Source organism: Chrysemys picta, chromosome 15 (assembly GCF_011386835.1).
Source record: "Chrysemys picta bellii isolate R12L10 chromosome 15, ASM1138683v2, whole genome shotgun sequence".
Lineage (NCBI taxonomy): Eukaryota > Metazoa > Chordata > Testudines > Emydidae > Chrysemys > Chrysemys picta.
This window is the reverse complement of record NC_088805.1, coordinates 31107902-31132860: the sequence shown is the minus strand read 5'-3', so window position 1 is coordinate 31132860 and position 24959 is coordinate 31107902. Positions and strand designations below refer to the sequence as shown.

Sequence of the window (24959 nt, the reverse complement as noted above, 5' to 3'; positions counted from 1 at the left end):
ATGCAGGTGGGGCAGGCCGCAGAGCGAAGGGGCTGCCCAGGGGCAGAAGGTAACAGTGAGCTGTGCAGACCGCCCAAGAGGCGGTAAGGCTGTTGAAGCAGGACTGGGAAGCTCCAGAAGCCCAAGGGACGATCAGAGCCAGGGGGATTTCCCCTCCCCTGTGTCCCAAGCAGGAGGAGTAGCTGGGATGCCCTTGGGTGCCCATCAGTGCACTGCCTCTGTCAGCCTGCGGTAGCTGCTGAGACCCATGAAGCGTTCCCTCCCTAGCTGGGCGATGCTCCTGGCGCTCCAGGCTGGTGTTAGGGGCGCTGGACCTGCCTGAGCTGTCCCTGAAGTAAGGATGAGATGAGCCCTGATACTGGGGGATGGAACCCCAGTGCTGAGACCAAAATGGGATGGAGCCGCGGTCTGGAACGGACCTCGAACCCCGGCGCAGGCCGGCGGGTGGTTGAGCTCGATCTGGGGGCTGCGAGCGAGCAGCGGGGCGGAGGGGGAGGTCAGCGGGAGCAGGGAGCAGGGCTGCGTGGAACTGTCCCCCTGAGCGAGCCGCGTTGGAGGGCGGTGCAGACAGCCTGGCCTGGGAGGTACTGGCACTCACCAGGGCTGCTGGCTGCCAATTCCCCTCTCACGCGCTCCCCTGAAAGAGGGCTCTGTGCTGGGCCGTCTCACTCTGGCTTTCCTCGCGGGGAGTGGCAAGCCGGCTCCGGCATGAATGGGCTTTTCAGGAGTCCCCCCTGCCCCCTCCCTGCCAGGCTGGGCCAGGAAATGCTCCCGGGGGACATGGAGGCCCAGCCCGCCCCAGAACAGGCAGCAGGGCACAATGCACCGGTCTGTCCTGGAGAAACTCCCCACGCTGTGGGGCTGGCCAAGCCATGGGCTGGAGAGACTCCGGCTCCGCTCCCTGGGGTCGTTCAGACAGCATGACAGCCTGCTGGAGTCCGCACTCCACTGTGCTTCCCGGGGCGATGGCCATCCAGGAGACCTCAGGTGCTGAGGACTGACAGGGACCCAGGGGCTGGGGGGCAGGACCCAGGGTTCTGGTGCCCACTCTGGGAGGCAGTGTCCCCCCATGCTCAGGCTGTCTGTCAGAATCCCTTCCTTCTGTCTTCTCCACTGCACCCTTCTGTGGCCTGGGGCCAAACCCACACCTCTGGGTCTCACTGTCCCCACATGGTCTGTAGTAAGGGGATGACAACACTCCCCCGCGGATCCTAGGGTGAAAGGGGCTAGGAGTTGGGGGGCATTGCCCAGGCCAGAGAACAAGGGAAGCAGGGAAGCGGGGGAGGGGAGGGCGGGGATCAGAGGGGAAGAGATGCTCCCAACTGGTTTAGCAGGCACTGGCTGGAGAGCTGTCATTGTGCATGGTGCTGTACAGCGCACAGAGGCAGATGCCGCTCTTCCAGATGCTGAGAACAAATTGCCTCCTGCTTCTCTCCCCCGCCCTGGTTCCTGTATATGTGTCGGGTGGGGGGGCGGATCCCAGACCGTCCGTAGCAGCCAAGGTCCCGAGCCCCACAGCAGCCACATGTGCGCGGAGAAGCATTTAGGGCCGTTGCTCTAGGATAGGAGCGTACGCCTGGATGACCCCGTGACACAGTCACCTGCCTTAGATGGTGCTGGGGGGGTCTCCCCCTCCCCCACCTGCCTGAATCACTTCCATTCCCAAGGGGCTGGGGGGCCACGGCAGAGACCAGCGCTCGGAGGGGTGTGTGCATTCATGTCGCCCCCACGGGCACGGTGTGGCACCATGCCACTGAGCCGGGGAGAAGGCCCTGGCCTGTATTGACTGTCTGCATCCCACCTGCACTGCAGGGACATTAGCTACAACTGAAATCGGACCGGCAGGTCTGAAGGCCCCATCCTGCCCCCCAGAGCGTGGCCTCTGACTTCCATGGGGGCAGGACCAAAAGCTTGTGGACGTTCTCCAGTTGGATCTGGCCTCAGTGGGGTCTGTGGACGAAGTCTAGCTGCCACTCCCCCGCTGTCCCCTGAAGACGGTCTGAGCTTTGCAACCTGGGTGCTGGGCCAGGACTCATCCCTAGAGCTTGGAGCAGCCTTGCAGGGAAGGACACTTCCCCTCGTTCCTGTGGGAAGCTCTTTGGGGCTGGGAGCGGGGGGGCGGATTTGTTTGTAAAGCGCCCCGCCAAGGTTTTCATTGATAGCAACAATCTGGTGATCTCCCTGCTAGGAGGTTCTCCTGGCGTTTAGCCACACTTTCCCTTTCCACATATCCCCCCGTCACTCTTCTTTCTGGCCCCTTATGCCACCCGAATGGTCCCTCCCCAATAGCTGGGTTGTTTGCTTGTAACCTACCAGGAAGTGCAAGCAATTGCTGCTCAGGTTTCTGAGGCTAGAACCCAGCCAGGCCGGGGCCGAGGCCCGGGTGAGGTTAGCTGTTTGGTTGGGTTCTTGTGCCGGCAGCACTGCCTGGGCCGATCCAGCCCTGCGGCCCCCCCGGGGTGGGCAAGCTCATTGCATTGCACAGAGGTCCTGGGTCGCTCCTCCCGGGTGAGGTAGAAATTCCTTTAATGACGCCTTGTTCTGTAAGTGGCTGATTCGAGGGAGAAGGCCGTGTTCCGGCTAGGCCTGGGGCTTAGCTGAAACCGGTTTGTGTAGATGTAATTAGCGGAGACAACGGAGGTGCCCAAACCAGCCCGGCTTGCGTCCACAGGACTGGCCGGAGGGCCCGTATCCTCTGGAGAGTGGGGTTTAGCCATCCCCAGCCTTCAGCAAGGCCCATGTCACCTCCACTCCGTCTCTGAGCCCGTTTATCCCTTTGCAAAATGATGCTCGCCTGTCTCCCGGGCTAAAGGCATTAAGGTTTGCAAAGCCCCTGGGGCGGACGGCACTCGGAAGAGGCCACATGTTCCTGCAAGTTCACTGCGCTGGGGCAGATCTGCATCCCGAGGCCCATTGGTGCTGGTCCTAGTGTAACCAGAGGAGGGCGCTGCAGTCTTATTACACTTTCTAGCTCTGGGACAGGATCGAGTCCATCACCCTGCCCCTCTCTGGCCATCAGCCTGCTGCCACTGTAGCTAGTCTCACTGGCCCTGGAACCGAGCCCTGGTCTCCTGCGTGGCCACACGGAGCACTAACCACCTGGCTACGGGGCTGCCTTCCCAGCGGGAGGTGTGAATTCTCCCCCCGGGACTGTGTCGCTCTGGTGCCCTCTGGGGTCGGGGGCAGCAGGCTGCTGGGACAGCTGCATTGCTAAACCCGTTTGGCTGCAGCCTCTCAGCAGGAGTGGGTTCAGGTAGCGTTCGGGGTCACGTTCACATAGTCCTTGTTTGCCAGGGGATTTCAGATAGCACCAGGGTGGGTGAGGAGCTATCTTGCATTGGCTAGGGTTACCATTCGTCCGGATTTACCCGGACATGTCCTCCTTTTGTGTGCTAAAAATAGCGTCCGGGGGGAATTTGTAAAGCACTCACAATGTCCGGGATTTCCCCCCAGGCAGAGCGAGCGGCTGGGAGGGCTGCAGGAAAGTCCCGGGCTGGATTCCGGAGCAGCTTCCTCCTCCCACCCCCCCCCCCCTGCATTCTGAGCCGGCCGGCAGCTCCTCCTCCTGCAGCCCGCTCCGGCAACCCTGTGCAGGGCCAGGGACCGGGTTTTGTGTTGTGCAGGGGAGCTCAGCCATGTGTCCGGCTGGCACAGAGCCCAACACCCTGTTCTGAGCAGCAGGGTAAGGGGGGGCAGGGGGCAGGAGTGGGGAGAGGGATCGGAGCAGTCAGGGGACAGGGAGCAGAGGGGTTTAGATGGGCTGGGAGTTCTGGGGGGGAGCTGTCAGGGGGCAGGAGTGGGGAGAGGGATCGGAGCAGTCAGGGGACAGGGAGCAGAGGGGTTTAGATGGGCTGGGAGTTCTGGGGGGGAGCTGTCAGGGGGCAGGAGTGGGGAGAGGGATCGGAGCAGTCAGGGGACAGGGAGCAGAGGGGTTTAGATGGATCGGGAGTTCTGGGGGGGGCTGTCAGGGGGCAGGAGTGGGGAGAGGGATCGGAGCAGTCAGGGGACAGGGAGCAGAGGGGTTTAGATGGGTTGGGAGTTCTGGGGGGGGCTGTCAGGGGGCAGGAGTGCGGAGAGGGATCGGAGCAGTCAGGGGACAGGGAGCAGAGAGGTTTAGATGGATCGGGAGTTCTGGGGGGGGGCTGTCAGGGGGCAGGAGTGGGGAGAGGGATCGGAGCAGTCAGGGGACAGGGAGCAGAGGGGTTTAGATGGGTTGGGAGTTCTGGGGGGGGCTGTCAGGGGGCAGGAGTGCGGAGAGGGATCGGAGCAGTCAGGGGACAGGGAGCAGAGGGGTTTAGATGGGTTGGGAGTTCTGGGGGGGGGGCTGTCAGGGGGCAGGAGTGCGGAGAGGGATCGGAGCAGTCAGGGGACAGGGAGCAGAGAGGTTTAGATGGATCGGGAGTTCTGGGGGGGGCTGTCAGGGGGCAGGAGTGGGGAGAGGGATCGGAGCAGTCAGGGGACAGGGAGCAGAGGGGTTTAGATGGATCGGGAGTTCTGGGGGGGCTGTCAGGGGGCAGGAGTGGGGAGATGGATCGGAGCAGTCAGGGGACAGGGAGCAGAGGGGTTTAGATGGGTTGGGAGTTCTGGGGGGGGGCTGTCGGGGGCAGGAGTGCGGAGAGGGATCGGAGCAGTCAGGGGACAGGGAGCAGAGGGGTTTAGATGGATCGGGAGTTCTGGGGGGGGCTGTCAGGGGGCAGGAGTGCGGAGAGGGATCGGAGCAGTCAGGGGACAGGGAGCAGAGGGGTTTAGATGGGTTGGGAGTTCTGGGGGGGCTGTCAGGGGGCAGGAGTGTGGAGAGGGATCGGAGCAGTCAGGGGACAGGGAGCAGAGAGGTTTAGATGGATCGGGAGTTCTGGGGGGGGCTGTCAGGGGGCAGGAGTGCGGAGAGGGATCGGAGCAGTCAGGGGACAGGGAGCAGAGGGGTTTAGATGGGTTGGGAGTTCTGGGGGGGCTGTCAGGGGGCAGGAGTGTGGAGAGGGATCGGAGCAGTCAGGGGACAGGGAGCAGAGGGGTTTAGATGGGTTGGGAGTTCTGGGGGGGGGCTGTCGGGGGCAGGAGTGCGGAGAGGGATCGGAGCAGTCAGGGGACAGGGAGCAGAGGGGTTTAGATGGGTTGGGAGTTCTGGGGGGGGCTGTCAGGGGGTGGGGAGTGGTTGGATGGGGCGTGGGAGTCCCAGGGGTCTGTCTGGGGGTGGGGGTGTGGATAAGGGTTGGGGCAGTCAGGGGACAAGAGGCAAGGAGGCTTAGATACGGAGTGGAGTCCCGGGGGGCAGTTAGGGGCAGGGGTCCCAGGAGGGGGCAGTCAGGGGACAAGGAACGGGGGGAGGGTTGGGGGTTCTGGGGGGGCGGGAAGTGGGAGGGGCAGGGGCGGGGCTAGGGCGGGGCTCCTCCCGTCCTCTTTTTTGCTTGTTGAAATATGGTAACCCTAATGGCATTGGCCCAACAAGCTCTCCTCCCCAGGGGTTGGGTCCAATACAAGGTATCACCTTGCCCACCTGGTCTTTCTAATCTCCTGGGGCCGGCACGGCTACAATTGCACTGCCTGCCTGGGATTTCGGTGTGCGCGGTCAGCTAGAGTTACGTCTTCCTTCGCAGACACGATCCCTTTATTTGCAGACCCCTCTTGGGGCTGGGATTCTTGGGCAGCTCCTGAAATGAAGGGGAGGATTTGGGATTTGCTGACAGCAGCAGCGTGGAGCTGGACAGGGGTTGCGTGTATAGTTGTGTCTTGGGAGATAATTGCATGCACCAGCGCCCAGGCTCGCTCTTTGGATCCTCTGTGATGCAAAGTCCTTGCCAAGCAGCTGTCGGCTGGCCTCTCTCAGAGCACGCAGGGTCCCCTGAGGGGCAAGTGGCCTCCAAAGCAGGGAGAAATTTGGAAATTAAAGTGCTGATGGCCCTGGGCCCTGTGAAGTGAGGGGCAGGCCTGCAGGGCCAGGCATGAGGGCAGGGTTGAGCCCATCCGTGGCGGTAGCTGTTTTGGTGCTGCTGTCAGGTTCTGGAAAGCTTAAGCTTTAATTTAACTTCATATTTTAAAAGTAAATGTCTAGCCTCATTTCTAATGTGCCCTGGCACAGCGCTGCCTCTCTGAAACAGAAACAACCCCCAGGAGAGGTGGGAATCGGCCCTTACCTCTCCATGGGCTGTGTTAATTCTGAAGCCTCATGACACCAGCTGACATGTCAGCATCGTTAACTACTGCACTGCGGTTCAGTTTAATAGAAACATCCAGCTATACCGGAATCAGTGGTGTAATGCGGAGAGCTTGAGTTATGTTCCCTAGTGTGAATGCGGCTGGGTTTCCTTCCACAGGAAATTAAACACTTTACACAGGCGACCAAGTATTACTGCCTGCATTTTACAGATAGGGAAACTGAGGCACAGAGCAGGGAAGCACCTTGTCCAAGAGAGTCAGTGGTAGAGTTCAGTCCCCCTGTCTTGACTCCCAGTCCAGTATCCTGTCCACTGAGTCATACTGCCTCTTGTGCACCTGGGTAACTGCAATGCTGTGGGGCAGAGGAGAAGTCAAGGGCCAGGAGACTAGATGCCCCACCCAGGCACCTGGCGCAGGTTGTAGTAAAGGAAGTGTCAGTGGCCGTGTCTGGCTCATGCACTGGCTCCTGGCCCTGTAGGCATCAGGCCGGCGCTGGTGGCAGGAGGAGCTGCGCGCTCTGAGAGCCTCTTTGTAGAACCGGTGCCCCTTTTCCAGGAAGCAGACCCACAGCCCGAAGGCCCCGGCCCCCAACCCGCCTCCAGTCCTCAAGGTGTTTAACCGGCCCATCCTCTTCGACATCGTGTCCCGGGGTTCAACCGCCGGCCTGGACGGGCTCCTCCCCTTCCTGCTGACCCACAAGAAGCGCCTGACCGACGAGGAGTTTCGAGGTGAGCTGCGAAACGGGCAGCGTCAGCACGGCCTGGCTCTGGGGCTTCCTGCCGGGGCGGGGGGAGCCGAACATACCAGCTCAGGACAGGGGAGAAGAGGGGAAGCCAGTGGCTGTGCTGCACAGGCCCTGTGCCCTTGCTGCAGAATCTAGGGACACAGCAGAGTCCGTTGGGCTGGGCGCTTCATGGGCAGTCAGCATGGCGGAGCGTGTAGTGATGGTGAATTGGGCTTGCACCTTCAATGGTGCGTACACAGCTTGGCTGAGCCTGGCTGTGCAGCCACTGCCCGTGCCCGTGTGAGTGCATCGGGGCTGGTGGGTTTCCCTGAAGACCCGGCTGCCCTTGTGGGGAACTAGCCTCTCTTCCAGCCAAGCAGGTTTGAGGCCCCCATGTGACAAGAAACGCTTCTGAACGCAGGTGTTCCTGGACCTTGCACACCTGGGGGCTTGTGGCTGGGACAGCAGCGGGTGAAGGTCGAACCCCTGGAGGTGGGCACATGCCCGCTCTGAGCTTCAGGTTGTTCCCGCCTGCCCCGCTCCCTCTCTCACAGCCCCTCCACTCCCCTGCAGAGCCCTCCACGGGGAAGACCTGCCTGCCCAAAGCGCTGCTGAATCTGAGCGGGGGCAAAAACGACACCATCCCCCTGCTGCTGGCCATCGCAGAGCAGACGGGCAACATGCGGGAGTTCATCAACTCGCCCTTCCGAGACGTCTACTACCGAGGTGGGGGCTGAGCCGTGACCCGGGACGGGGGTGGGATTCCAGGCCATGGCCAGCGCTGGGAGGGCTGCTGGGAGCTGAGCCGCGGCTGGGGCAGAGCAACGTTCACCCCCCTCCCCCCGCAGCCTGCCCTCCCTGCAGTGCGTCGGGAGCGTGACGCCGGCTCGGCCGGGGCGTGGAGGGCTGGGGGTGGGCGCTCAGGGCACTGACGGGCCTGCGTGTGGTTCCAGGTCAGACGGCGTTGCACATCGCCATCGAGCGTCGCTGCAAGCACTACGTGGAGCTGCTGGTGGAGAAGGGGGCGGACGTGCACGCCCAGGCACGCGGCCGCTTCTTCCAGCCCAAGGACGAGGGCGGGTACTTCTACTTCGGTGAGTGGGGAGTGCTGTCTGGCCCTGCGCACGGGAAAGGCCACGTCCTCAGGTGGTGGGGGGCCCCAGCTGGAAGAGCGGGTGGAGAAGCCACCTCCAGTGAGGGGGATGCCCCGATGGGGGGCTTGGTAATGAGCCAGACCTGCCTGCCCCTCGGCCCAGCTCCCGGGTGTGGGTGCCAGGAAGCGTCCTTGTCTGCCCGCTGACTGCTGACCTGGGAGATGGGCTCTGGGGTCTCACCAGCTCCGTGTCCGACAGACCACCCCAAAATGGACCCCTCCCCCACATCAGCGGGGGCCTAGAACCGACGCATCGCTGGAGAATGACCTGCCCTCCCGTGGCGGGTCCCCTGGCGCAGGGCTGAGGCCGGCTGGCTGGACAGAGAGGGGGAGGCTGGATGTCTCTGGCAGCCCCAGTGGGAAGGGGGGACCCCAAAGGCGACTCACAGGGGGCCCTCTCGGCTCAGCCACGGGAGCGGCAGCACGCTGCGCCTGGCCACCCCGTGACCTCAGCTGGGTGCCTCTGCCCCACTGCACCCTTCGACGCCTTCGAGCGCTGGGGTCCTCCCCGCTCGGCCCAGGGGGGCTCGCAGGACTGGGCACACGAGCTGGCCGAAGCAGGCAGGGCCCCGCACAGGCAACCGCCAGCCTCCCTCCTGAGCAAACACTTGCCTAGGCCCCGCGGGGGCACTTGCCCAGGGCGAGAGCGGCTCCTCTTGAGGTGCGGGCAGGCTGCTGCTTCCAGCCGGCTGGGGGAGCGAAGGCCACGGGGCCAGGCGGGGAATGGAGCTGGTTCCCTCAGAACTGGCCTCCCGCCTGGGACCGTGGAAACGGAACCGAACCCTGTCCCAAGGGCAGCGCGGGAGGCCGGAGAGTCCCGTGGCCCTGGCCTGGAAGGCAGGTTTCCCCGAGCCCAGCAGGGATCCAGACGACGGCGTGCTGGTGCGTAGGGGCACTCGCTCTGGGGACAGAGCCCCCCTCTCAGCCCCCACAGCCTCTGAGGCCCAAACCCAACAGGCCTGGCTGGTGCCTGGGCAGCAAGGGTGGGTCTGACTCACAAATCCCATGGGCCCGATCCTGCTCTCTGGGGTTTTACACCCATCTCAGCAGAGTTATTCCCGTTTGCACCAGTGGGAGTGAGGGCAGAGTTGGGCTCTGTGTCTCAGCAGGCAGCCCCTGTCCCCGTTGCCTGGAGGCATGAGCCGGGGCGCCCATTCGAGCCGCAAGCTGGGGCGTCGAGCCCACATCCAGCTGGAGATGCAGGGGAAGAGCCCGGGCCTGTTTCTAGCACGTGCTGTGGCCCTGGCTCCAGGCTCTGCTCTGGCAGAGGGCACGGGATGGGGCTGGATGTACCAGCTGCCCAGGAAGCTGTGATGGGGATGGGGCAGGGGCAGGTGGGTTGAGGCCAACATCCCCTCTAGAGATGGGAGGGAGACCAAGGGGTACCAGAGGGTGGGAGATGTGGGCCACCGGGGCCAGAGGTTCCCTGCTGTGCCTCACCAGAGGGAGCCTTGGCACTGCTTCCTCTGGCCCCTGCTGATGGAGGCGAGGGACATGGTGCCAGGTGGGACCTTTAGACCAAGGCCCATGGCCCAAGCAGCCACCTTAGTGCGAGGGGGTGAGAGCAGGAGGCTCGCGGGCGAGGCTGCTCCTGGCCCCAGGTGGGACTGGCCAGGCTCCGGGGGTGATGTGACTCTCCCCAGGGTGCCCTGCACGGGGATCAGCGACTCCCCCAGCTTGTAGGATGGTTGCCATGGTGAGCGGTGGTGGCTCCTGTGTGGAGATTCGACCCTTGCGCTGGTACACACCGGCCTGTGCGGGATCTCCCCGTCAGGTCACACAAACAGTCTCACACACAGTCGCGGTGTGCGTGCCATCACACACATGTGCAATCCCTTACACTCTCAGGACTCTGCGCTGGTACACACCAGTCTGTGCGGGATTGCCCCATCGGGTCACACGAACATTCTCACACGCAGTCACGGTGTACGTGCCTCACACATAGAATCATAGAACTGGAAGGGACCTCGAGAGGTCATCTAGTCCAGTCCCCTGCACTCAAGGCAGGATTCAATATTATCTAGACCATCCCTGACAGGCGTTTGTCCAGCCTGCTCTTAAAAATCCCCAATGATGGAGATTCCACCACCTCCCTAGGCAATCCCATCACACACTCACGCTCCTGGTTACTCCACCACTGCTCAGGCCTATACCTCTGCTCGCCCCACCGGCTGTTCGCTCACTGCCTGGGGGAGCAGAGTGGCTGCCTCTCCTCAGGCCTCTGGCCTGGCTCCCCGTAGCTGGCTGCCCGGCGCCCAGAGCCCGGTTCTGAGAGAGGCGGGGCCGAGAAAGGCTGACGTCCGTCGTGCTCTCTCCCCTGCCAGGCGAGCTGCCCCTCTCCCTTGCCGCATGCACCAACCAGCCACACATCGTCAACTACCTCACGGAGAACGCACACAAGCAGGCAGACCTGCGGCGCCAGGACTCGCGGGGCAACACGGTGCTGCACGCCCTGGTGGCCATCGCTGACAACACCCGGGAGAACACCAAGTTCGTCACCAAGATGTACGACCTGCTGCTGATCAAGTGCGCCAAGCTCTTCCCCGACACCAACCTGGAGGCCCTGTTCAACAACGACGGCCTCTCGCCCCTCATGATGGCGGCCAAGATCGGCAAGATCGGGGTAAGGGCCTGCCGTCCCGTCCCCCTCCAGCTGCTGCTGCAAGGAAAGGGCAAAACCAGGTCCGCCAGCCCCTGGCGAGAGCCCTTCTTCCCCCACTGCCCCTGCAGCTCCCCCCCAGAAGGGCAGGCGATGCTGATTAGCGTCTGGCTCCTGGGCAAGGCTCCTTTCTGGGGTGACGGGGCAGTCTCTGTACTGGGGGCAGCCTGTGTACACGAGCTCAGCTCAGCGAGTGTCTCCTGGTGCATCGATAACGACCCAGCACATCAGTCGAGCGCTCGGCTCACAGGGCTGGGAGGCAGGGACTGACCCTGAGTCCCTGTTGGTCCAGCATACGAGAGAGAAAAGGTGGGTGAGGTAATAGCTTTTATTGGACCAGCTTCTGCTGGTGAGAGGGACAAGCTTTCGAGCCGCTCTGAGCTCTTCTTCAGGGCTGGGTGAGGGACCCAGAGGGTCCCCGCTAAATACAGGGTGGGACAGATTGTTACGCACAGGGGTTAATGCATGTTGCAAGAAACCACTTAAAATGAGGCAGGTTTCCTTTGAGGAGGAGGGCTGGTCGGGCAGCTCTGGAGTGACATTTGCCCCGGGCGCTGTGGGGTTTTGGTCTGTTAGCATTGTCCTGCGGGAGTTCATGTGAGCGCACAGGGATGGTCTGGTTTCATCCGCCTGGTTGTTGGGGTGCTCGATGAGACACCACATGCTGGGATAGGCCTGGGCAGGACCCCTGGGTGCTTGCTCGCTCACCCACCCACCCACAGCAGGGGCTGGTTCCCCTGATTGCCCCAGGGTGCGCTGCTCTGGGGAGTGACTTTGGGCCTGGCTGGTTTGTGATTTAGTGACTGCCTCCACCTAGCGGCTGGACGCAGTACTCCAGCAGGTTTGTGTGTTTAAGAAGCTTCACTGGAACCTTACAAGACAAACGGCTCTGTGGCGAAGGAGTCCCCGAACTTGGGCCTAAGGGTAGCAGCCCATTAACAGGCTCGGTTAATGAATCATAGAATAGCAGGGCTGGAAGGGACCTCAGGAAATCATCTAGTCAACCCCCTGCTCAAAGCAGGACCAATCCCCAATTTTTACCCCAGTTCCCTACATGGCCCCCTCAAAGATTGAACTCACAACCCTGAGTTTAGCAAGCTAATGCTGAAACCACTGAGCCATCCCTTCCCCCCCCCTCAGGTGTCTCGACTGTGCCACTTCCCTTCTCTTCTACCTTGTCCTCCTCCCCCCGCACTGTGCAGCTGGGAGCGCGCTGCAGTGCCACGTGGCGGGGTGCATGTGTGAGTCTCCAGTTAAAGACATGGGGATTGTGAAAGAACAGGCGTTGTATGATGTTACTCCTCTGGAAACAGAGTGGTACAGCCGTGCCGGTCACTGCTGCGCCTTTCCACCCAGGGAACAGGGTTCATGGGGTCCCCAGCACCTGCCCCAGCACCCCCTCCCAGCCACTCTGCGGCAGCATCGTCCCAGCTCATCATGGTCAGGCAGAAAAGTTACCCCAGGGCCTTGAGGAAATGAGGTGCTAGCCAGGCTGGTAAAACAGGTGTGGGGTGGAGAGGAAGCCGGGGAAGAGCGTCTATCACACAGTAATTGCTCTGGGAATATTAAAGCCAAATCTTTCCATGCTGGCCCCTGATTCTGGCAGGCTGCCGCAGTTATCGGTGCTCAGCGTGGGACACTCTGGGCCGGCGTGACAGACAGTCAGAGGCTCGGCCCCTCTGAAAACCTGGGAAGTTGGGTGCCCAGAATCAGCAGCCACTGCCGAAAATATTGGCCTGGACACTTAGAGCAAGTGGAACCCCCTGAACCGGCTGCTCAGGGCTGCAGGGAGAGCGGGGGGCTCTGAGCAGAGAGCGGGGGGTTTTCTGAGCAGTATGTCCCGGTGCCCGGCTGCTCTGGGCTGCAGGGAGAGCGGGGGGCTCTGAGCAGAGAGCGGGGGGCTCTGAGCAGTGTGTCCCGGTGCCCGGCTGCTCAGGGCTGCAGGGAGAGCGGGGGGCTCTGAGCAGCATCACTTTCTATATACATCGTGCTGTGGGTGACCATCCCCCCCGTTCCCCAGATGTTCCAGCACATCATCCGCAGGGAGATCACGGATGAGGACGCCCGTCACCTCTCCCGGAAGTTCAAGGACTGGGCTTATGGACCCGTCTACTCCTCGCTCTACGACCTCTCCTCACTGGACACCTGTGGGGAGGAGGTGTCTGTCCTGGAGATCCTAGTGTACAACAGTAAGATTGAGGTGAGCGCTGAGGTGGCACCAGAGAGGCAGGCAGCAAATGGTGGGCACGCAGCCTGATGTGGGCCTGGGCTGCCGAGCAAGGGCCCATAGGTATGGCAGGCCCCTTGCAGGACCCAGCCCCCAATGCCTCAGCCATTGTGAAGATTTCGGGAGGATGCAGCCTGGCTCATCCACAGACATGACTCCAGGCCAGGCACGGTCAGCGCCACCCGTCTCTATCCCCCCCAGCTGTGGGCACGGCCAGCACTGCCCTGTCTCCATCCTCCCCCGGCCGCGGGCACGGCCAGCGCCGCCCCGTCTCCCTCCCTCGGCTGCGGGCACGGCCAGCGCTGCCCCATCTCCATCCCTCCGGCCAAGGGCATGGCCAGTGCCACTCCATCTCCATCCCCCACTGGCCGTGGGCACAGCCAGTGCCACCCCATCACCATCACCCAGCCGCGGGCATGGCCAGCGCCACTCCGTCTCCATCCTCCAGCCACGGACACGGCCAGCGCCGCCCTGTCTCCATCCCCCAGCCGCGGGCACGGCCAGCGCCGCCACGTCTCCATCCCCCAGCCGCGGGCACGGCCAGCGCCGCCCCGTCTCCGTCCCCCCGGCCGCCCCGTCTGCTCAGGCGTAGCCCCGCCCCCCACCCTGAGCTGACAGCCAGCGTGCCGGGTTGTTGCAGAACCGCCATGAGATGCTCGCCGTGGAGCCCATCAACGAGCTGCTGCGCGACAAGTGGCGGAAGTTCGGGGCCGTCTCCTTCTACATCAGCGTGATCTCCTACCTCAGCGCCATGGTCGTCTTCACCCTCATCGCCTACTACCGCCCCATGGAGGGCACGGTGAGGCTCACGCCGCCCGGCCCGGCGGGTCTCTGGGGCTTGGGGCAGCTGCTGTGGATCTGTGCGGGAGCAGCGGGTTCCCGCTGTCCGGCTGTACACAGAGCTGAGCTTTCCGGGCAGTCCCTAGCGGTTCCCCCAGAGCCCAGCCCGTTTAACGCCCGGGGGTCTCCCTGCCCCATGGGAGCTACAGCCCACACCAGGGTCCTGGCAGGCCGGGCCAGGAGTCCAGGGAGACAGGCCCGGATCCCACCTCCGGCTGGGATCCCTGCCTCTAGCAATGGCCAGCGCCTGACCCCCGTACAGGAAGGTGAGCCCGTCTGGGTGCCCCCGCTGGGTGTGTCCTGGGCAGCGTCTGGCTCCCGGCGCCTGGGAGAGGGGAGGGCTCTCGTTTCTGCCCGAGGCAGGCTGGCCATGGTGCTGGGGGCGGGGGGGAGAGGGAGCATGGCTCTGTAGGAGGCCATAGTGCTGGGATTTCGAGGTAACATTCTCATCACCATATCCCTGCTCTGCAGCCGCCGTATCCCTACACAACGACCATCGACTACCTGCGCCTGGCCGGGGAGATCATAACCCTCTTCACCGGAGTCTTGTTCTTTTTCACCAATGTAAGTAGAAACCATTCACCCCCCCTTGCACAAGTGCCCCCTCTGTCTCGCACGAGAGCCTCCATGCCCCTCTACCCTCACACGAGTGCCTCTGTGTCCCTCGCACGAGTGCCCCCATCCCCTCGGCCCTCACACGAGTGTGTCCTGACCTCACACAAGTATCCCCCATCCTGCCACTCTGCACTTGCACAGATGTCTTGTGTTACACACACGCAAGGGGTAGGGCCCAACTCTGAGACCCACAAACCCCGCAACACACGCGTCCCCTGAGAACAGAACACACCGGGCTGCCTGGCCCCGGGAGAGCTCAGCGGCACCCACACCCTTCCCAGGAATCTCTGAGCTGTTCTGCACTGCGCTTGGCAATTGCCCCTTGGGCTGCAGCCCTCAGACTGCTCCTGCCAATCTCCCCAGAGCTTCCTCGAGGTCACGGGTTGGGGCAAGGCAGGAGCAGAGTGGGGCGGGGTGGACCATGGGGCAGGGAGCTCTGATTCAGGGTATTTAACACACCCAAAAAAGTCCTCGGAGGGCCCGCTCCCAGCGGGTGTAAACCGGCTGCGCTCCAAGGAAGCCGGTGGTGCTACGCCATGGGACCACACCCTCTCGCACGAGCAGGGGAGGTGGCCCCTTCCTGCTGGCTGTCTCTTTTCTGACTCTCTCATGGTGCCGGTCCTGGTCCCCGCCCCCGTGGGTCTGGCTTCCCTGCACAGCAGGGGAAGGGTTAAATGCAGAACGAGACGGCTTTGCATTTACAAATTTCGGATAAAACCTCGCGCTGCCCCCATTCCTGCGGGGCCGGGTGGGGTTGGAGCCTCTTAGCACTGAGCCTGCTGGGCGGCTCCCTTCAACTCCCCTCCTCTGGGTGGAGCAGGACCAGTCCTGCCTCCACCCCAGCAAGGACCTTGTGGGGATGCCAGCTCCTCTTGGGATGCCCACCCCAGCCGGTCCCACCCTCTGCCTCCATGGATCCGCCCGCGCCCCCAGGGTGCCGTGCTGGGCTCCCCTCCCCGAGCCCACCAGGCTCCGACTCCACCTTCTTGTCTTTCTTCCCCAGCTAAAGGATCTGTTTATGAAGAAATGTCCAGGGGTGAATTCGTTCTTTATAGACGGCTCCTTCCAGCTGCTCTAGTAAGTCGCGATGCCCTTTGTCCCTGGTGCACCCCACCCATCGCCCATGCGATGTCATCTGACCCCCAGCCCTGGAGATGCATTTGGAAGGGAAGGGGCGGTTGCAGGTGCCCGGCGTGCTGGGATCAGCCGTATTGTCTCGGGGAGATGTCAGCCCAGCCTGGCGCTGATGGAGTCTCCTTTGTAGTGGACAAAAGCGCAGAGGCCTCCCGGCACGCCGTCTCTGGCGCTCTCGCCGGGGAGCCCAATAGACACCTTGGGAGAGGAGACAGGTGTGCGAAGAAATGCAGACAAGATCTCCCCCCCCCGCTGCAGAATTCTCTCCAGCGTCGCTGTGTCTGCCCCCTGCTAGGGGCCGGCTCAGCAGCCCGACATCCCAGCACCTGCGGGTTCACGTCCAGCAGGGATCTCATCCTCCTGATGGAAATCAGCGGCCTGCCCTGCCCGGTGCTCTGTGTGGGTTTCTCAGATGGGAACGGTTGCCTATGGCAACTGAAGCTGCCAGGGCACTGCATAGGGGGTGGTGGGCTTGGTCCGGATCCCCACACAAACACCGCGCTACCTCCTGCTGTGCTCCGCCAGCCCACAGTTGGCTGCCTGGGGGGCACTTGGGAAGTTGCTACAGAGACGGGAGCCAGTCCCATTGCTCGTACGGTGCCCTGGGGCAGGACTGGCAGAGTGCAGGAGCTCGACCCCCCTGGGCTGGTTCATTCCAGGGGGATGTTTTGATTTTGCCTTTGAATCCTCCTGCTCTTCCGCAGCTTCATCTACTCGGTGCTGGTGATCATCTCGGCAGCGCTGTACCTGGCGGGGATCGAAGCTTACCTGGCTGTCATGGTCTTTGCCCTGGTCCTGGGCTGGATGAACGCACTTTACTTCACCAGAGGCCTGAAACTTACAGGGACCTACAGCATCATGATTCAGAAGGTCAGGCAGGGACCAGGCGTGTGTGTGTGTGTGTGTGTGTGTGTGTGTGTGTGTGTGACACTCTGGGGCTGTCTCTCACTATGCGTCTGTGCAGCCCCCAGCACAGTGGTATCATAATGCAGCTGATCGTGGTAACAGATGTGCCTGGGGCCAGGGCCAGGGTCTCCCAGTGCTTTTAACCTCTGTCCTGGCCAGATTCCAGCCAATCCCGTTCTTCTCCCTAAACTGCCCCAGCGGTTCCAATTGGATCCCGGAGTCGCCTCAGGGCCTGTCCTGAACTGCTGCTGCAGACCAAGCCTGGTGGAAGGGATGTTAAACCACAGGCTGCAGGGATTAAGCCAATCTCTAGCTATTAGGGTTTAGGACGAGACCTTCCCGGGGGCAGATTAACCCAATCGACCTTTGCAGGGTTCTTAATACCTTCCTCTGAGGCATCTGGTGCCGGCCTGTCTGCGACAGGACGCTTGGTTAGATGGACCTCGGGTCCAATCCAGGCTAGTAATTTCTATAGTCCTGTGGCATCTCTGTGTGCTGTTAAACAGCTGTGTGACGGGGGGCTGGAGCCAGCGCTCTGGTCACGGAAACACCCCTTAATTCCCCCCAGGGTGGACCTGATGGGGCCTAATTAGTGGATTTGAATCTGCTGGGAGTGGACTAATGAGCGGATTGGCCCATTAGCACAGGAGGTATAAGAAGGCAGAGGAAGGATGTGCAGGGGAGAGAGAAACTACCAGAACAGATCTCTGGGTAGAGAGAGCTCTTCCCTCTCCCTGGCAGAGAACTGAGGAGAAACTGAAGCTGTAAATGATTGTTGTGTGTGGGCAGGAAGGGGGTGGGAAGAGCAAAGGTAAATGAACTGCCCAGGGGTGTCTCTGAGTCTGTGTAGACAGAGCAGGAGACAGGAGTGGGACATGGCCCTGTCATGGGAGCATAGCCCACCCCAGGGCTGGCTGCATTTCAGTGAGTGGCTGCTGCGGGGCTCTCCAGGGACGTAAGGGGCTGGCTCTGATCCCAGCACAGCTAAGCTCTGCCTCTGGGTTTTTTTCAGATCCTCTTCAAAGACCTTTTCCGGTTCCTCCTGGTCTACGTGCTCTTCATGATTGGCTATGCTTCAGGTACGGCACGTCCGTGGGAGCTGTGGAGGGGATGCTAGCTCGGTGTGGAGTGGGGAAATTGGCAGGGAGCAGGATGGGCCCTGGCGTGATGCTCAGCCAAGCTGGAGAACCGTGGCCCGAGAAAGGGAGAACACTGCATATTGGCACTGGCCCTTGGCAACCCTTCCAAGCTCTCACATGGTGGCCGGGTAGACAAAGGGCTGAGTTCTGCCGGGTCGGGGGAGGAATCTCACCAGGGTTTATTGTTCAGATCCCTTGGAACAGGAGCTGTGGGGAATGGCTCGTGTGTCAGCGCAGCGTGCCTCGGGCTGTGGTATAGTGCTGAGTGCCCGAGCTGGCCATTCATTTACCTTCCTTTGTACCCCGGGGCACTAGTGAGGGAGTTACGCAGGGAGGCCAGGGAATGCTGCTCTGACCCTCGGCTTTGGGAGCTTCAATCTTCCATGGGAGATGTGGGGAGCTCTCCAGGCTGGAGTAGGATGAGGGCAGAGCGTGGGGCCCAGGTCCCCACTGCAAGTGCAGGCTCCCGGCAAGGCAGCGCTCGGCTGGCGCTGCGCAGCCTAACGAGTCATCCAGAGAGGTGGTGACACTGACTGGCGCCTTACCTTGACTTGGCCAGTTCTCCCAGCTAAGCCCCTGGCTGAGTTCTCTGGGGATCTCACCCATATCCCTCCCCGCTCTCCCGGGCCCAGCTCTGGTCTCGCTCCTGAACCCCTGTGCCAGTGCCGAGGCCTGCAACAAAGACAAGTCCAACTGCACGGTGCCCGCCTACCCGTCCTGCCGGGACAGCAAGACCTTCAGCAACTTCCTGCTGGATCTCTTCAAGCTGACCATCGGCATGGGCGACCTGGAGATGATCGAGAGCGCCAAGTACCCCGGCGTCTTCGTCATCCTGCTGGTCACCTACATCATCCTCACCTTTGTGCTGCTCCTCAACATGTTGATCGCTCTGATGGGGGAGACGGTGGGGCAGGTCTCCAAGGAGAGCAAGCACATCTGGAAGCTACAGGTAAGGTCTGGCCAGGCCTTGGCTGCCAGGGGCAGACACCCTGTCAGGCCAAATGCAGGGGGCCTGCTGAGGCCATGTTAAGCTGCTCGTAGATTGGCCTCCTCCCCAGAATCCTCCATGCCGACTCCACGCCCTGTCCCAGGAGGCACAGGAGAGAATGGCCGTTTATGGGATGCTCTTAGCGTCTACGGAGCATCTGACGCAGGTGGTGCAGTGGAACCCTGGAGATGAGGAATGGGAGCAGCTGAGGCCTATTGCCCTCCGAGCTGCTGGTGGCCCCCAGGCTGAGATCCATTGCTCTATGCTGCCCAAGCTGGTGATGGCCCATCCGTTAGCATGCATGCCCTGATGAGGACACCAGGTCCGCAGCTCTGGACTCTAGGGTGTGTCCACCCCTTCTCCCAGCAGCACCTACTGGGGTAGCACAGGGGGAAGCTGTGGTGTAGAAAGGGCTCCGGCATTTTTATCGCCACGTTCCCTTCCCCTGCTCAGGGACTGGACATGGAAATGACCTGGTGGGTCCCATCTGGTCCATGACCACCCGCTTGGCCAGAGCAGGAGAGTGGCCTGTTCTCCTGCACTCTAGACCGGGGTGTCTCCCCTGGCAGAGCCTCATGGGAAGGGGGGACACCCCTGCCCTCAGATACACATGCACCTTCCATTGGTTGCATCGGGTGTCACACTCGGGTACGTAGGGGCAGGACTGGCCTGTGCCGCTAACCCAGGGAGACGCTGAATGAACTGAGAAGGGGCAGCCCCAGGATGACCCTGGCTGTGGGGAGCTCGGCGTGATTGTCTGAACCCTTTTGGGGAGCTCAGGTGCTCGAGAAAGAGGCGAAACAGGGGTGTGACGCTCTGGAGCTGAGTGACGCCCGCGTCCCAGGGATCCTCCCTGCAGCGCATGGCTGGCCTTAACCCCAGCAAGATCCCAGCCTGAGGAACATCCGAGGGAGCGTGTGACCCCCAGGGTGGAGTTTCCCACAGTCCTCCCAGGCAGTTTGGTGCCCAGCGCCCATTGGAAGCCAGGGGTCAGATGCCCAGCCCCCCTTTGGTTCCAGTCTGGCTGACGGGCCTGTGTGCTCCTCCCTGTGCAGTGGGCCACCACCATCCTGGACATTGAGAGGTCCTTCCCAGTGTTCCTGAGGAAAGCTTTCCGCTCGGGGGAGATGGTCACCGTGGGGAAGGGCACCGATGGCACGCCGGACCGGAGATGGTGTTTCAGGTAAGCTTTGGGGGCCAGTGGGGAATCAGGTGGCCAGTAGCTCAGAGGACTACAAGCTCTTTGGGCTAGTGCCTTGCCAAGTGCCTTCGACCTGAGCTCGGACCCAACCCCCTGGGAAGCCCAAGCCCATCCCAGCCTTGGGCCCGTCCTGACAACACCCATAAACAAACCGAACCATGGGGCTAGTTAACCTCCATCCTGAGCCCCCTCCCCAGCATCTCCTCCCTCTCCCCTCGCCTCCTAGCTCCAAACCTGCTGCGAGCTGATGGGCTCCTGCGGCTGCACTGTTAACGAAGGGCGGGTTCATTTGCATAGGAATGAAGGCGTGAGGCCGGCTCAGCACCCAGCGGGGGCCAGCAGTCCGTATTTAAGCAGACAAGTAAATATGAAGGATGGGACTCCCCATCCCAGGTGTGACAGTGTTTCATGGAGTGTCTCCATTGATTCATAATTAGGCCTCGTTAGAGCCTAGTAGTTTGTACTAACCGGGAGCGAGGCAGAGCGGCCTCTGCCCCTCTGTGTGGGGCTGAATCACTTGTTGTCTTTCAATGGCCGGTACGCGCGGCCGCGGCGTGGCTGTAAGTATCGGGGCTGTCCCATGACACGGGGTGCCTCTGGAGGAGTGAGTGGGCAGAGCGCGTCCTGGGGGACCTATAGGGAAGACAAAAGCCCAGGCCCGACTTCTCCAGAGCTCGGGAGCCCGTCTGCCAAAGGGGTAACCTGGCGCCGTTTAACGGGACGGGCGCCCCCAGCCTGTCTCACCCTGACGTGCTGCATGGGAAGGCTCCAGGCCGTGGGGCTTTGGGTGAACCCTGGGGCCGGGGGCTGCATTGGGTGCCAGGCTGGTGCTAAATGAGTTGGGACGGGCCCGTGCCATGGCTGGGGATGCTCATGCAGCCAGCTCGCTGGCATCGGCATGTCACCCGGTGTCCCTGGGCTCTCTCCAGATCACTGGGGAGCAGGGACAGCTGGTGCGAGGGATTCCTGGCTCTGGGTACACCCCAGCCCCCCCATTGCCAGGCTCCATTTGCTGGATGTAGGCTGAGCCCTGCCATTTGCTAAAGGGTCTGCCAGTGCATTGGCTGCCCCATCCCTCAGCGGGCTGCTCCCATCCCCACCGCCTCTCCCATACCAGGTGCCAGCAGCTCGTTGGGGAGGGCGGCTCAGGCCTGGGAGAGGGAAACGCAATGACTGAGTCTCCGGCTGGTCAGTGCATGGACCATGCATCTAGCCTTGCACAGCCCCACCGTCCAGGGGCACTCACTCCGTGTAAGAGCCTGAATGGGGCAGGACAGAACCCAGAGGGATTCCCGCTGCGGGGGAGCGGGGCTGGGCTCCAGGGCCTGTCACCCCACCTCCATTCGTTGCCCTTGCCCCAGGAGTGCCTTCGTTCCCCCACAGGGTCGATGAGGTGAACTGGTCCCACTGGAACCAGAATCTGGGCATCATCAACGAGGATCCAGGCAAGAACGACACCTACCAGTATTACGGGTTCTCCCACACAGTGGGCCGGCTGCGCAGAGGTGAGCGGTGGGACGGGGGACCATGGACCCAAGGCACTGCTCTGGGCTCCGGGGGGGGGGGAGGGGGGGTTGCCCCTTGGTGGCGCCTTTGGGATCTCATGGGAGTTAAGGAGTCCCATGTTCATGTGCCTCCAGTCAACCTTTGGCTGACCTGTAAGCAGGGGGTGTTGGCAAACAGGGATGTTGGGGCAGAGGCCTCCCTGCGTCCCAGCAGGCGTGAAGGACGCTGGCCGGCGCTGGCCGGGCTCAGCAGAGCTACCCGTGCTTCTGAACCGGGCGTGCAGGTGCGGGGGAGTGCAGAGATCAACACAGCCAAAGCTGCATCGCAGCAGTGAGCGAGGGGGCCGAGGAAGCCGGCGTAGGAGCAGAGGTGGGGGAGAGATGAGGGCTGGACGAGCCCACCGGGGTAAAATCCAGACTGGGGGTGGAGGGAGTTGGAGTTACCCCTCCCACTAAATGGCCTCTCCCCGTCCCCGTCCGGCAGATCGCTGGTCGAGCGTGGTGCCCCGGGTGGTGGAGCTGAATAAGAGCTCGCAGCCGGAGGAAGTGGTGGTCCCGCTGGAGAACAGGGGGACGTCCGACATGCACGACTGGAAGCAAGGGCATCCCTCAGGCTGGCGGAAAGAGGACTCCCACATCTAACAGCGGGGTCAGGCACGAAGAGACAAGCCAACGCTGGCTCTGTCCTCCGCCCGGCCTCTGCTGCCCACCATGCACAGGCCCCAGCGTGGGGCAGCGGGGCTGATGCGCACAACGCAGGCAGGCAGAAACCAACCAGCAACGGAGCTTCTGAAACAGCCTCCCTCCCACCAACGGCATGCAGAGCACAGCCGGAGCCCCCCGCTCTCTCCCGGAGCCCTGCGCACGGCCCTTGGGTCCGAACGGGCTTGTCCAGCAGGGCCCTGGCTGCCACAGACACCAGCCGCGGTGAAATAATCATTTTGCTGTTGTTATTTCCAAGCGCCGAGCCCCTGGCTCCACACCCCTTGAGCCTGACCGTCATGAAGTGCAGAGCAGGGCTGTAGAGAGAAGAGGGATTTGCAGGGAATGTTCATGAGATGCTCACAGGACAGCACCCCCAAGCCCTGCGGTGTGCCCATGCCCTGCTCTCGTCTTGCACATGCTGGTTTGTGTGTGCTGGGGCCCTGGTGGAGAGACCGGCCGGTGCTGAGATGCCATGTCACTTCCTGGGCGCCGTGCCAGGGCTGCCCTTGGCACACACTCCCCTGACTGGGCAGCAGCCAGTCTGTCGGCGTGCAGAGCGTCTCAGTGGGAGCGCCGTGCGTACTCCTGCCCTTGGCACCAGGATTCCAGCTGCACCGGGAACTGCCCAGTGTCCCCTAGTGAGTGGCACCAGTGAGCTTGTTGTGCACATGGAACCCCACTCTCAGCCCCAGCCATGGGCAAATCTCCAGGGGCGCTGGCATTTGCTCCCCCAACAGTCGGCTGGGCAGGGGACGCCATTGTCCAGCCGACAGACAGCAATTCTGTCCAAGCTGCCTCCTCCCAGGAGCCGGTGTTCAAGCCTAACCTTTGCTTTCTGCAAACGTCAGTGCCGGCAAACCCGACCCTGCAACGCCAAAGCACACGGGCCTAGTGCAGATCCCCCAGCCCTTTCCTAGCCAGGGATCCGGTCTCTGCCCTCCACCAGCTGAGGGAGAGCCTAGAAATCAGCTTGCCCAATGCAGGGAGGTTCCCTACAGCATGTTCTCCAGGCCTTAGATCAGCCTGTTTCCAACGTCCTGGGCAACGGGGCTCCCTCCCTCTCCCTGCAGAGGTTGCGTTCACCTTACCGTGGCTCTCTGAAGAGAAGGCCTGGACAGAGGGACTGGTCTGTGTCTCAGGCAGCTCCCCCCTTTGCCCCGCTCAGTGCCACAGGTGCCTTGCAGGCAAATGGCACGGCTGCCCGTTTCCGTGCGCAAAGTGTGTTAATCAGTGACCGTTTCCAGTGCTCGCTCCCGACACACCCCGGCTCTGCAGTGGAACAGAGCTGGAGCTCAGCGGTTTGGCTGCCCCATTCATTTCCCTCCCTGCGCTGGCGGGACAGGGCTCCGTGCGGTGGAATCGCTGTTGTTACCCACAGGGCATCGGCCCTGTTAGCGCCAAGGGGCTTATCCGTCCATGGTCTCCTCTGCCCGGAGTTCTGCCCTGACAACGGGCCCGAAGGGGTGTGCTGGGGCAGCGATGCCAGCTGCTGAGTCTCCTCCCAAGCACCTGACCTATCCCAGGACCCGAGGCCACTGGAGCTGGGTGAAGAGTTGGTGAATTAGCTGCCAACAGACGTAGGTTTTATGACTTTGTTTGCAATCAGCTGAGGCATGGCCCCTGTCACCATTACTCAGCCTTAGGGCTGCTCACTGGCTCTGCCCCGTGCCCATTGTGGCCGCTACGTGCTCTTTGTAATGCAGACTCGGTGCCGGGTCACTTACGTCACGTGGCATTGTTTCTGCTCCCTGCCTGGATGGTTCCCACGCCCACAGAAATCTTCCACGTTGGTCCTTGAATATTCAGCGTGTGAATGTTTGTGCAAATTCGTGCCAGGCACAGTCAGTGTGCAAAGCCATCTGTGCACAAGTACTTGTGTCCCATTTCTTCTCTTTGGAGGTGCTTGGGACCAAAATGTCACTTGTGAGACTGTTCACGAGGAGTAAATCGCGGGGGCCGTGGACAGGCAAAGCACAATCTTGATGTTTACGCAAACGAACGTTTGTCACTGCCATTTGCCAGCCTTTGCCCCGCTGTACTAGAGACGCAGGCAACTGGAGTTTGGGCTCCTTTCTGCCGAACTGTGGGGCATTCCATTCAATTCCAAACCCCATCTGGTAAAAACCACCGGCGGTAGTGATGGTGAAGGCCTGGGATCCCCGTTCCTTTCCCTTTGCTTTCCACTGCCACTGCAGGCTTGTTCCTGGCTGCCTCAGGGATTTGTCCAGCCTCGTTGTAACCGTCTCCTGATGGGCTCCCCTTGAGACATTATTCTCCAGACCGGTAGCTCGCCCCAGGCCAGTTCTAGCCAAGTTTCCAGCCTTAACAAGAGAGAGGAGAGTCAAGTTTTAAAGAAGCCACGAGAACCAGTCTGGCTAGTTCAGGCAGGAGAGCGGACGAGCCAGTATTCTGCAGCACTGACTTTCCAGCTGGTACCTGTGACACCGGGAGAGAGACCCACCTACCCTGAGAGTAGTTTCACCAGGGAGTGATAAAACGGCTGCTAAACACTGCCCTCTCTCTAGCTATCGGGAGACGACTGTACCATTCCCTGGGAGGGATATTTCACTAGTACGAAGGGGAGCAGGAAAGATGAGCGCATTATCCATTATATCCCCCAAAAGGCCAGTGGTGGCGCCATATACATTTTTGCACAAGATTTATACAACTATTTATTTAGTAATAAAAAACGAACCACGCCCCCCCCTCTGCCTCCGTGTTTTATTTGCTGATCCCGCTCTGAGAGCGCGAGACTGTATGTGTCCCGGCTCCCTGGTGAGAGATGCAGAAATCTGTGGAATGGCTCATCCCAAGGGTCAGTGGCCAAGAGATGCCAGCTCAGGTTCCTCTCCGTGGCCAGGTGAGCAGTGAATGGGCGGTGCTGGTTTACAAGCCAGGAATCCCTTCTGTTAGCCGACCACTCTAATCTGTGAGTGGCTGGAAGTGGGCCACAGATTCTCTGGTGTTGGCTCATGGCCACTCATCTTTAATACAGAGCAGAAGGCAGCAG

General features: G+C 61.7%; 1 protein-coding gene across 2 annotated transcripts in view; it reads left to right on the top strand.

Annotated features, from left to right (window-relative positions):
- Positions 1-24654, top strand: part of TRPV4 (transient receptor potential cation channel subfamily V member 4) — a 44320-nt gene extending 19666 nt beyond the window's left edge. For both annotated transcript variants that reach the window (XM_005298531.4, XM_024101477.3), the window contains 14 exons: positions 6709-6881; positions 7451-7603; positions 7831-7971; positions 10355-10653; positions 12710-12889; positions 13557-13715; positions 14228-14320; positions 15375-15448; positions 16210-16375; positions 17424-17490; positions 18183-18499; positions 19594-19721; positions 21123-21244; positions 21729-24654. In XM_005298531.4, coding sequence (XP_005298588.1) covers positions 6709-6881; positions 7451-7603; positions 7831-7971; positions 10355-10653; positions 12710-12889; positions 13557-13715; positions 14228-14320; positions 15375-15448; positions 16210-16375; positions 17424-17490; positions 18183-18499; positions 19594-19721; positions 21123-21244; positions 21729-21886 — 2230 coding nt within the window. In that variant the 3' untranslated portion in view covers positions 21887-24654. The remainder of the gene's footprint in view (positions 1-6708; positions 6882-7450; positions 7604-7830; positions 7972-10354; positions 10654-12709; positions 12890-13556; positions 13716-14227; positions 14321-15374; positions 15449-16209; positions 16376-17423; positions 17491-18182; positions 18500-19593; positions 19722-21122; positions 21245-21728) is intronic.
- Positions 24655-24959: the final 305 nt, after the last annotated feature.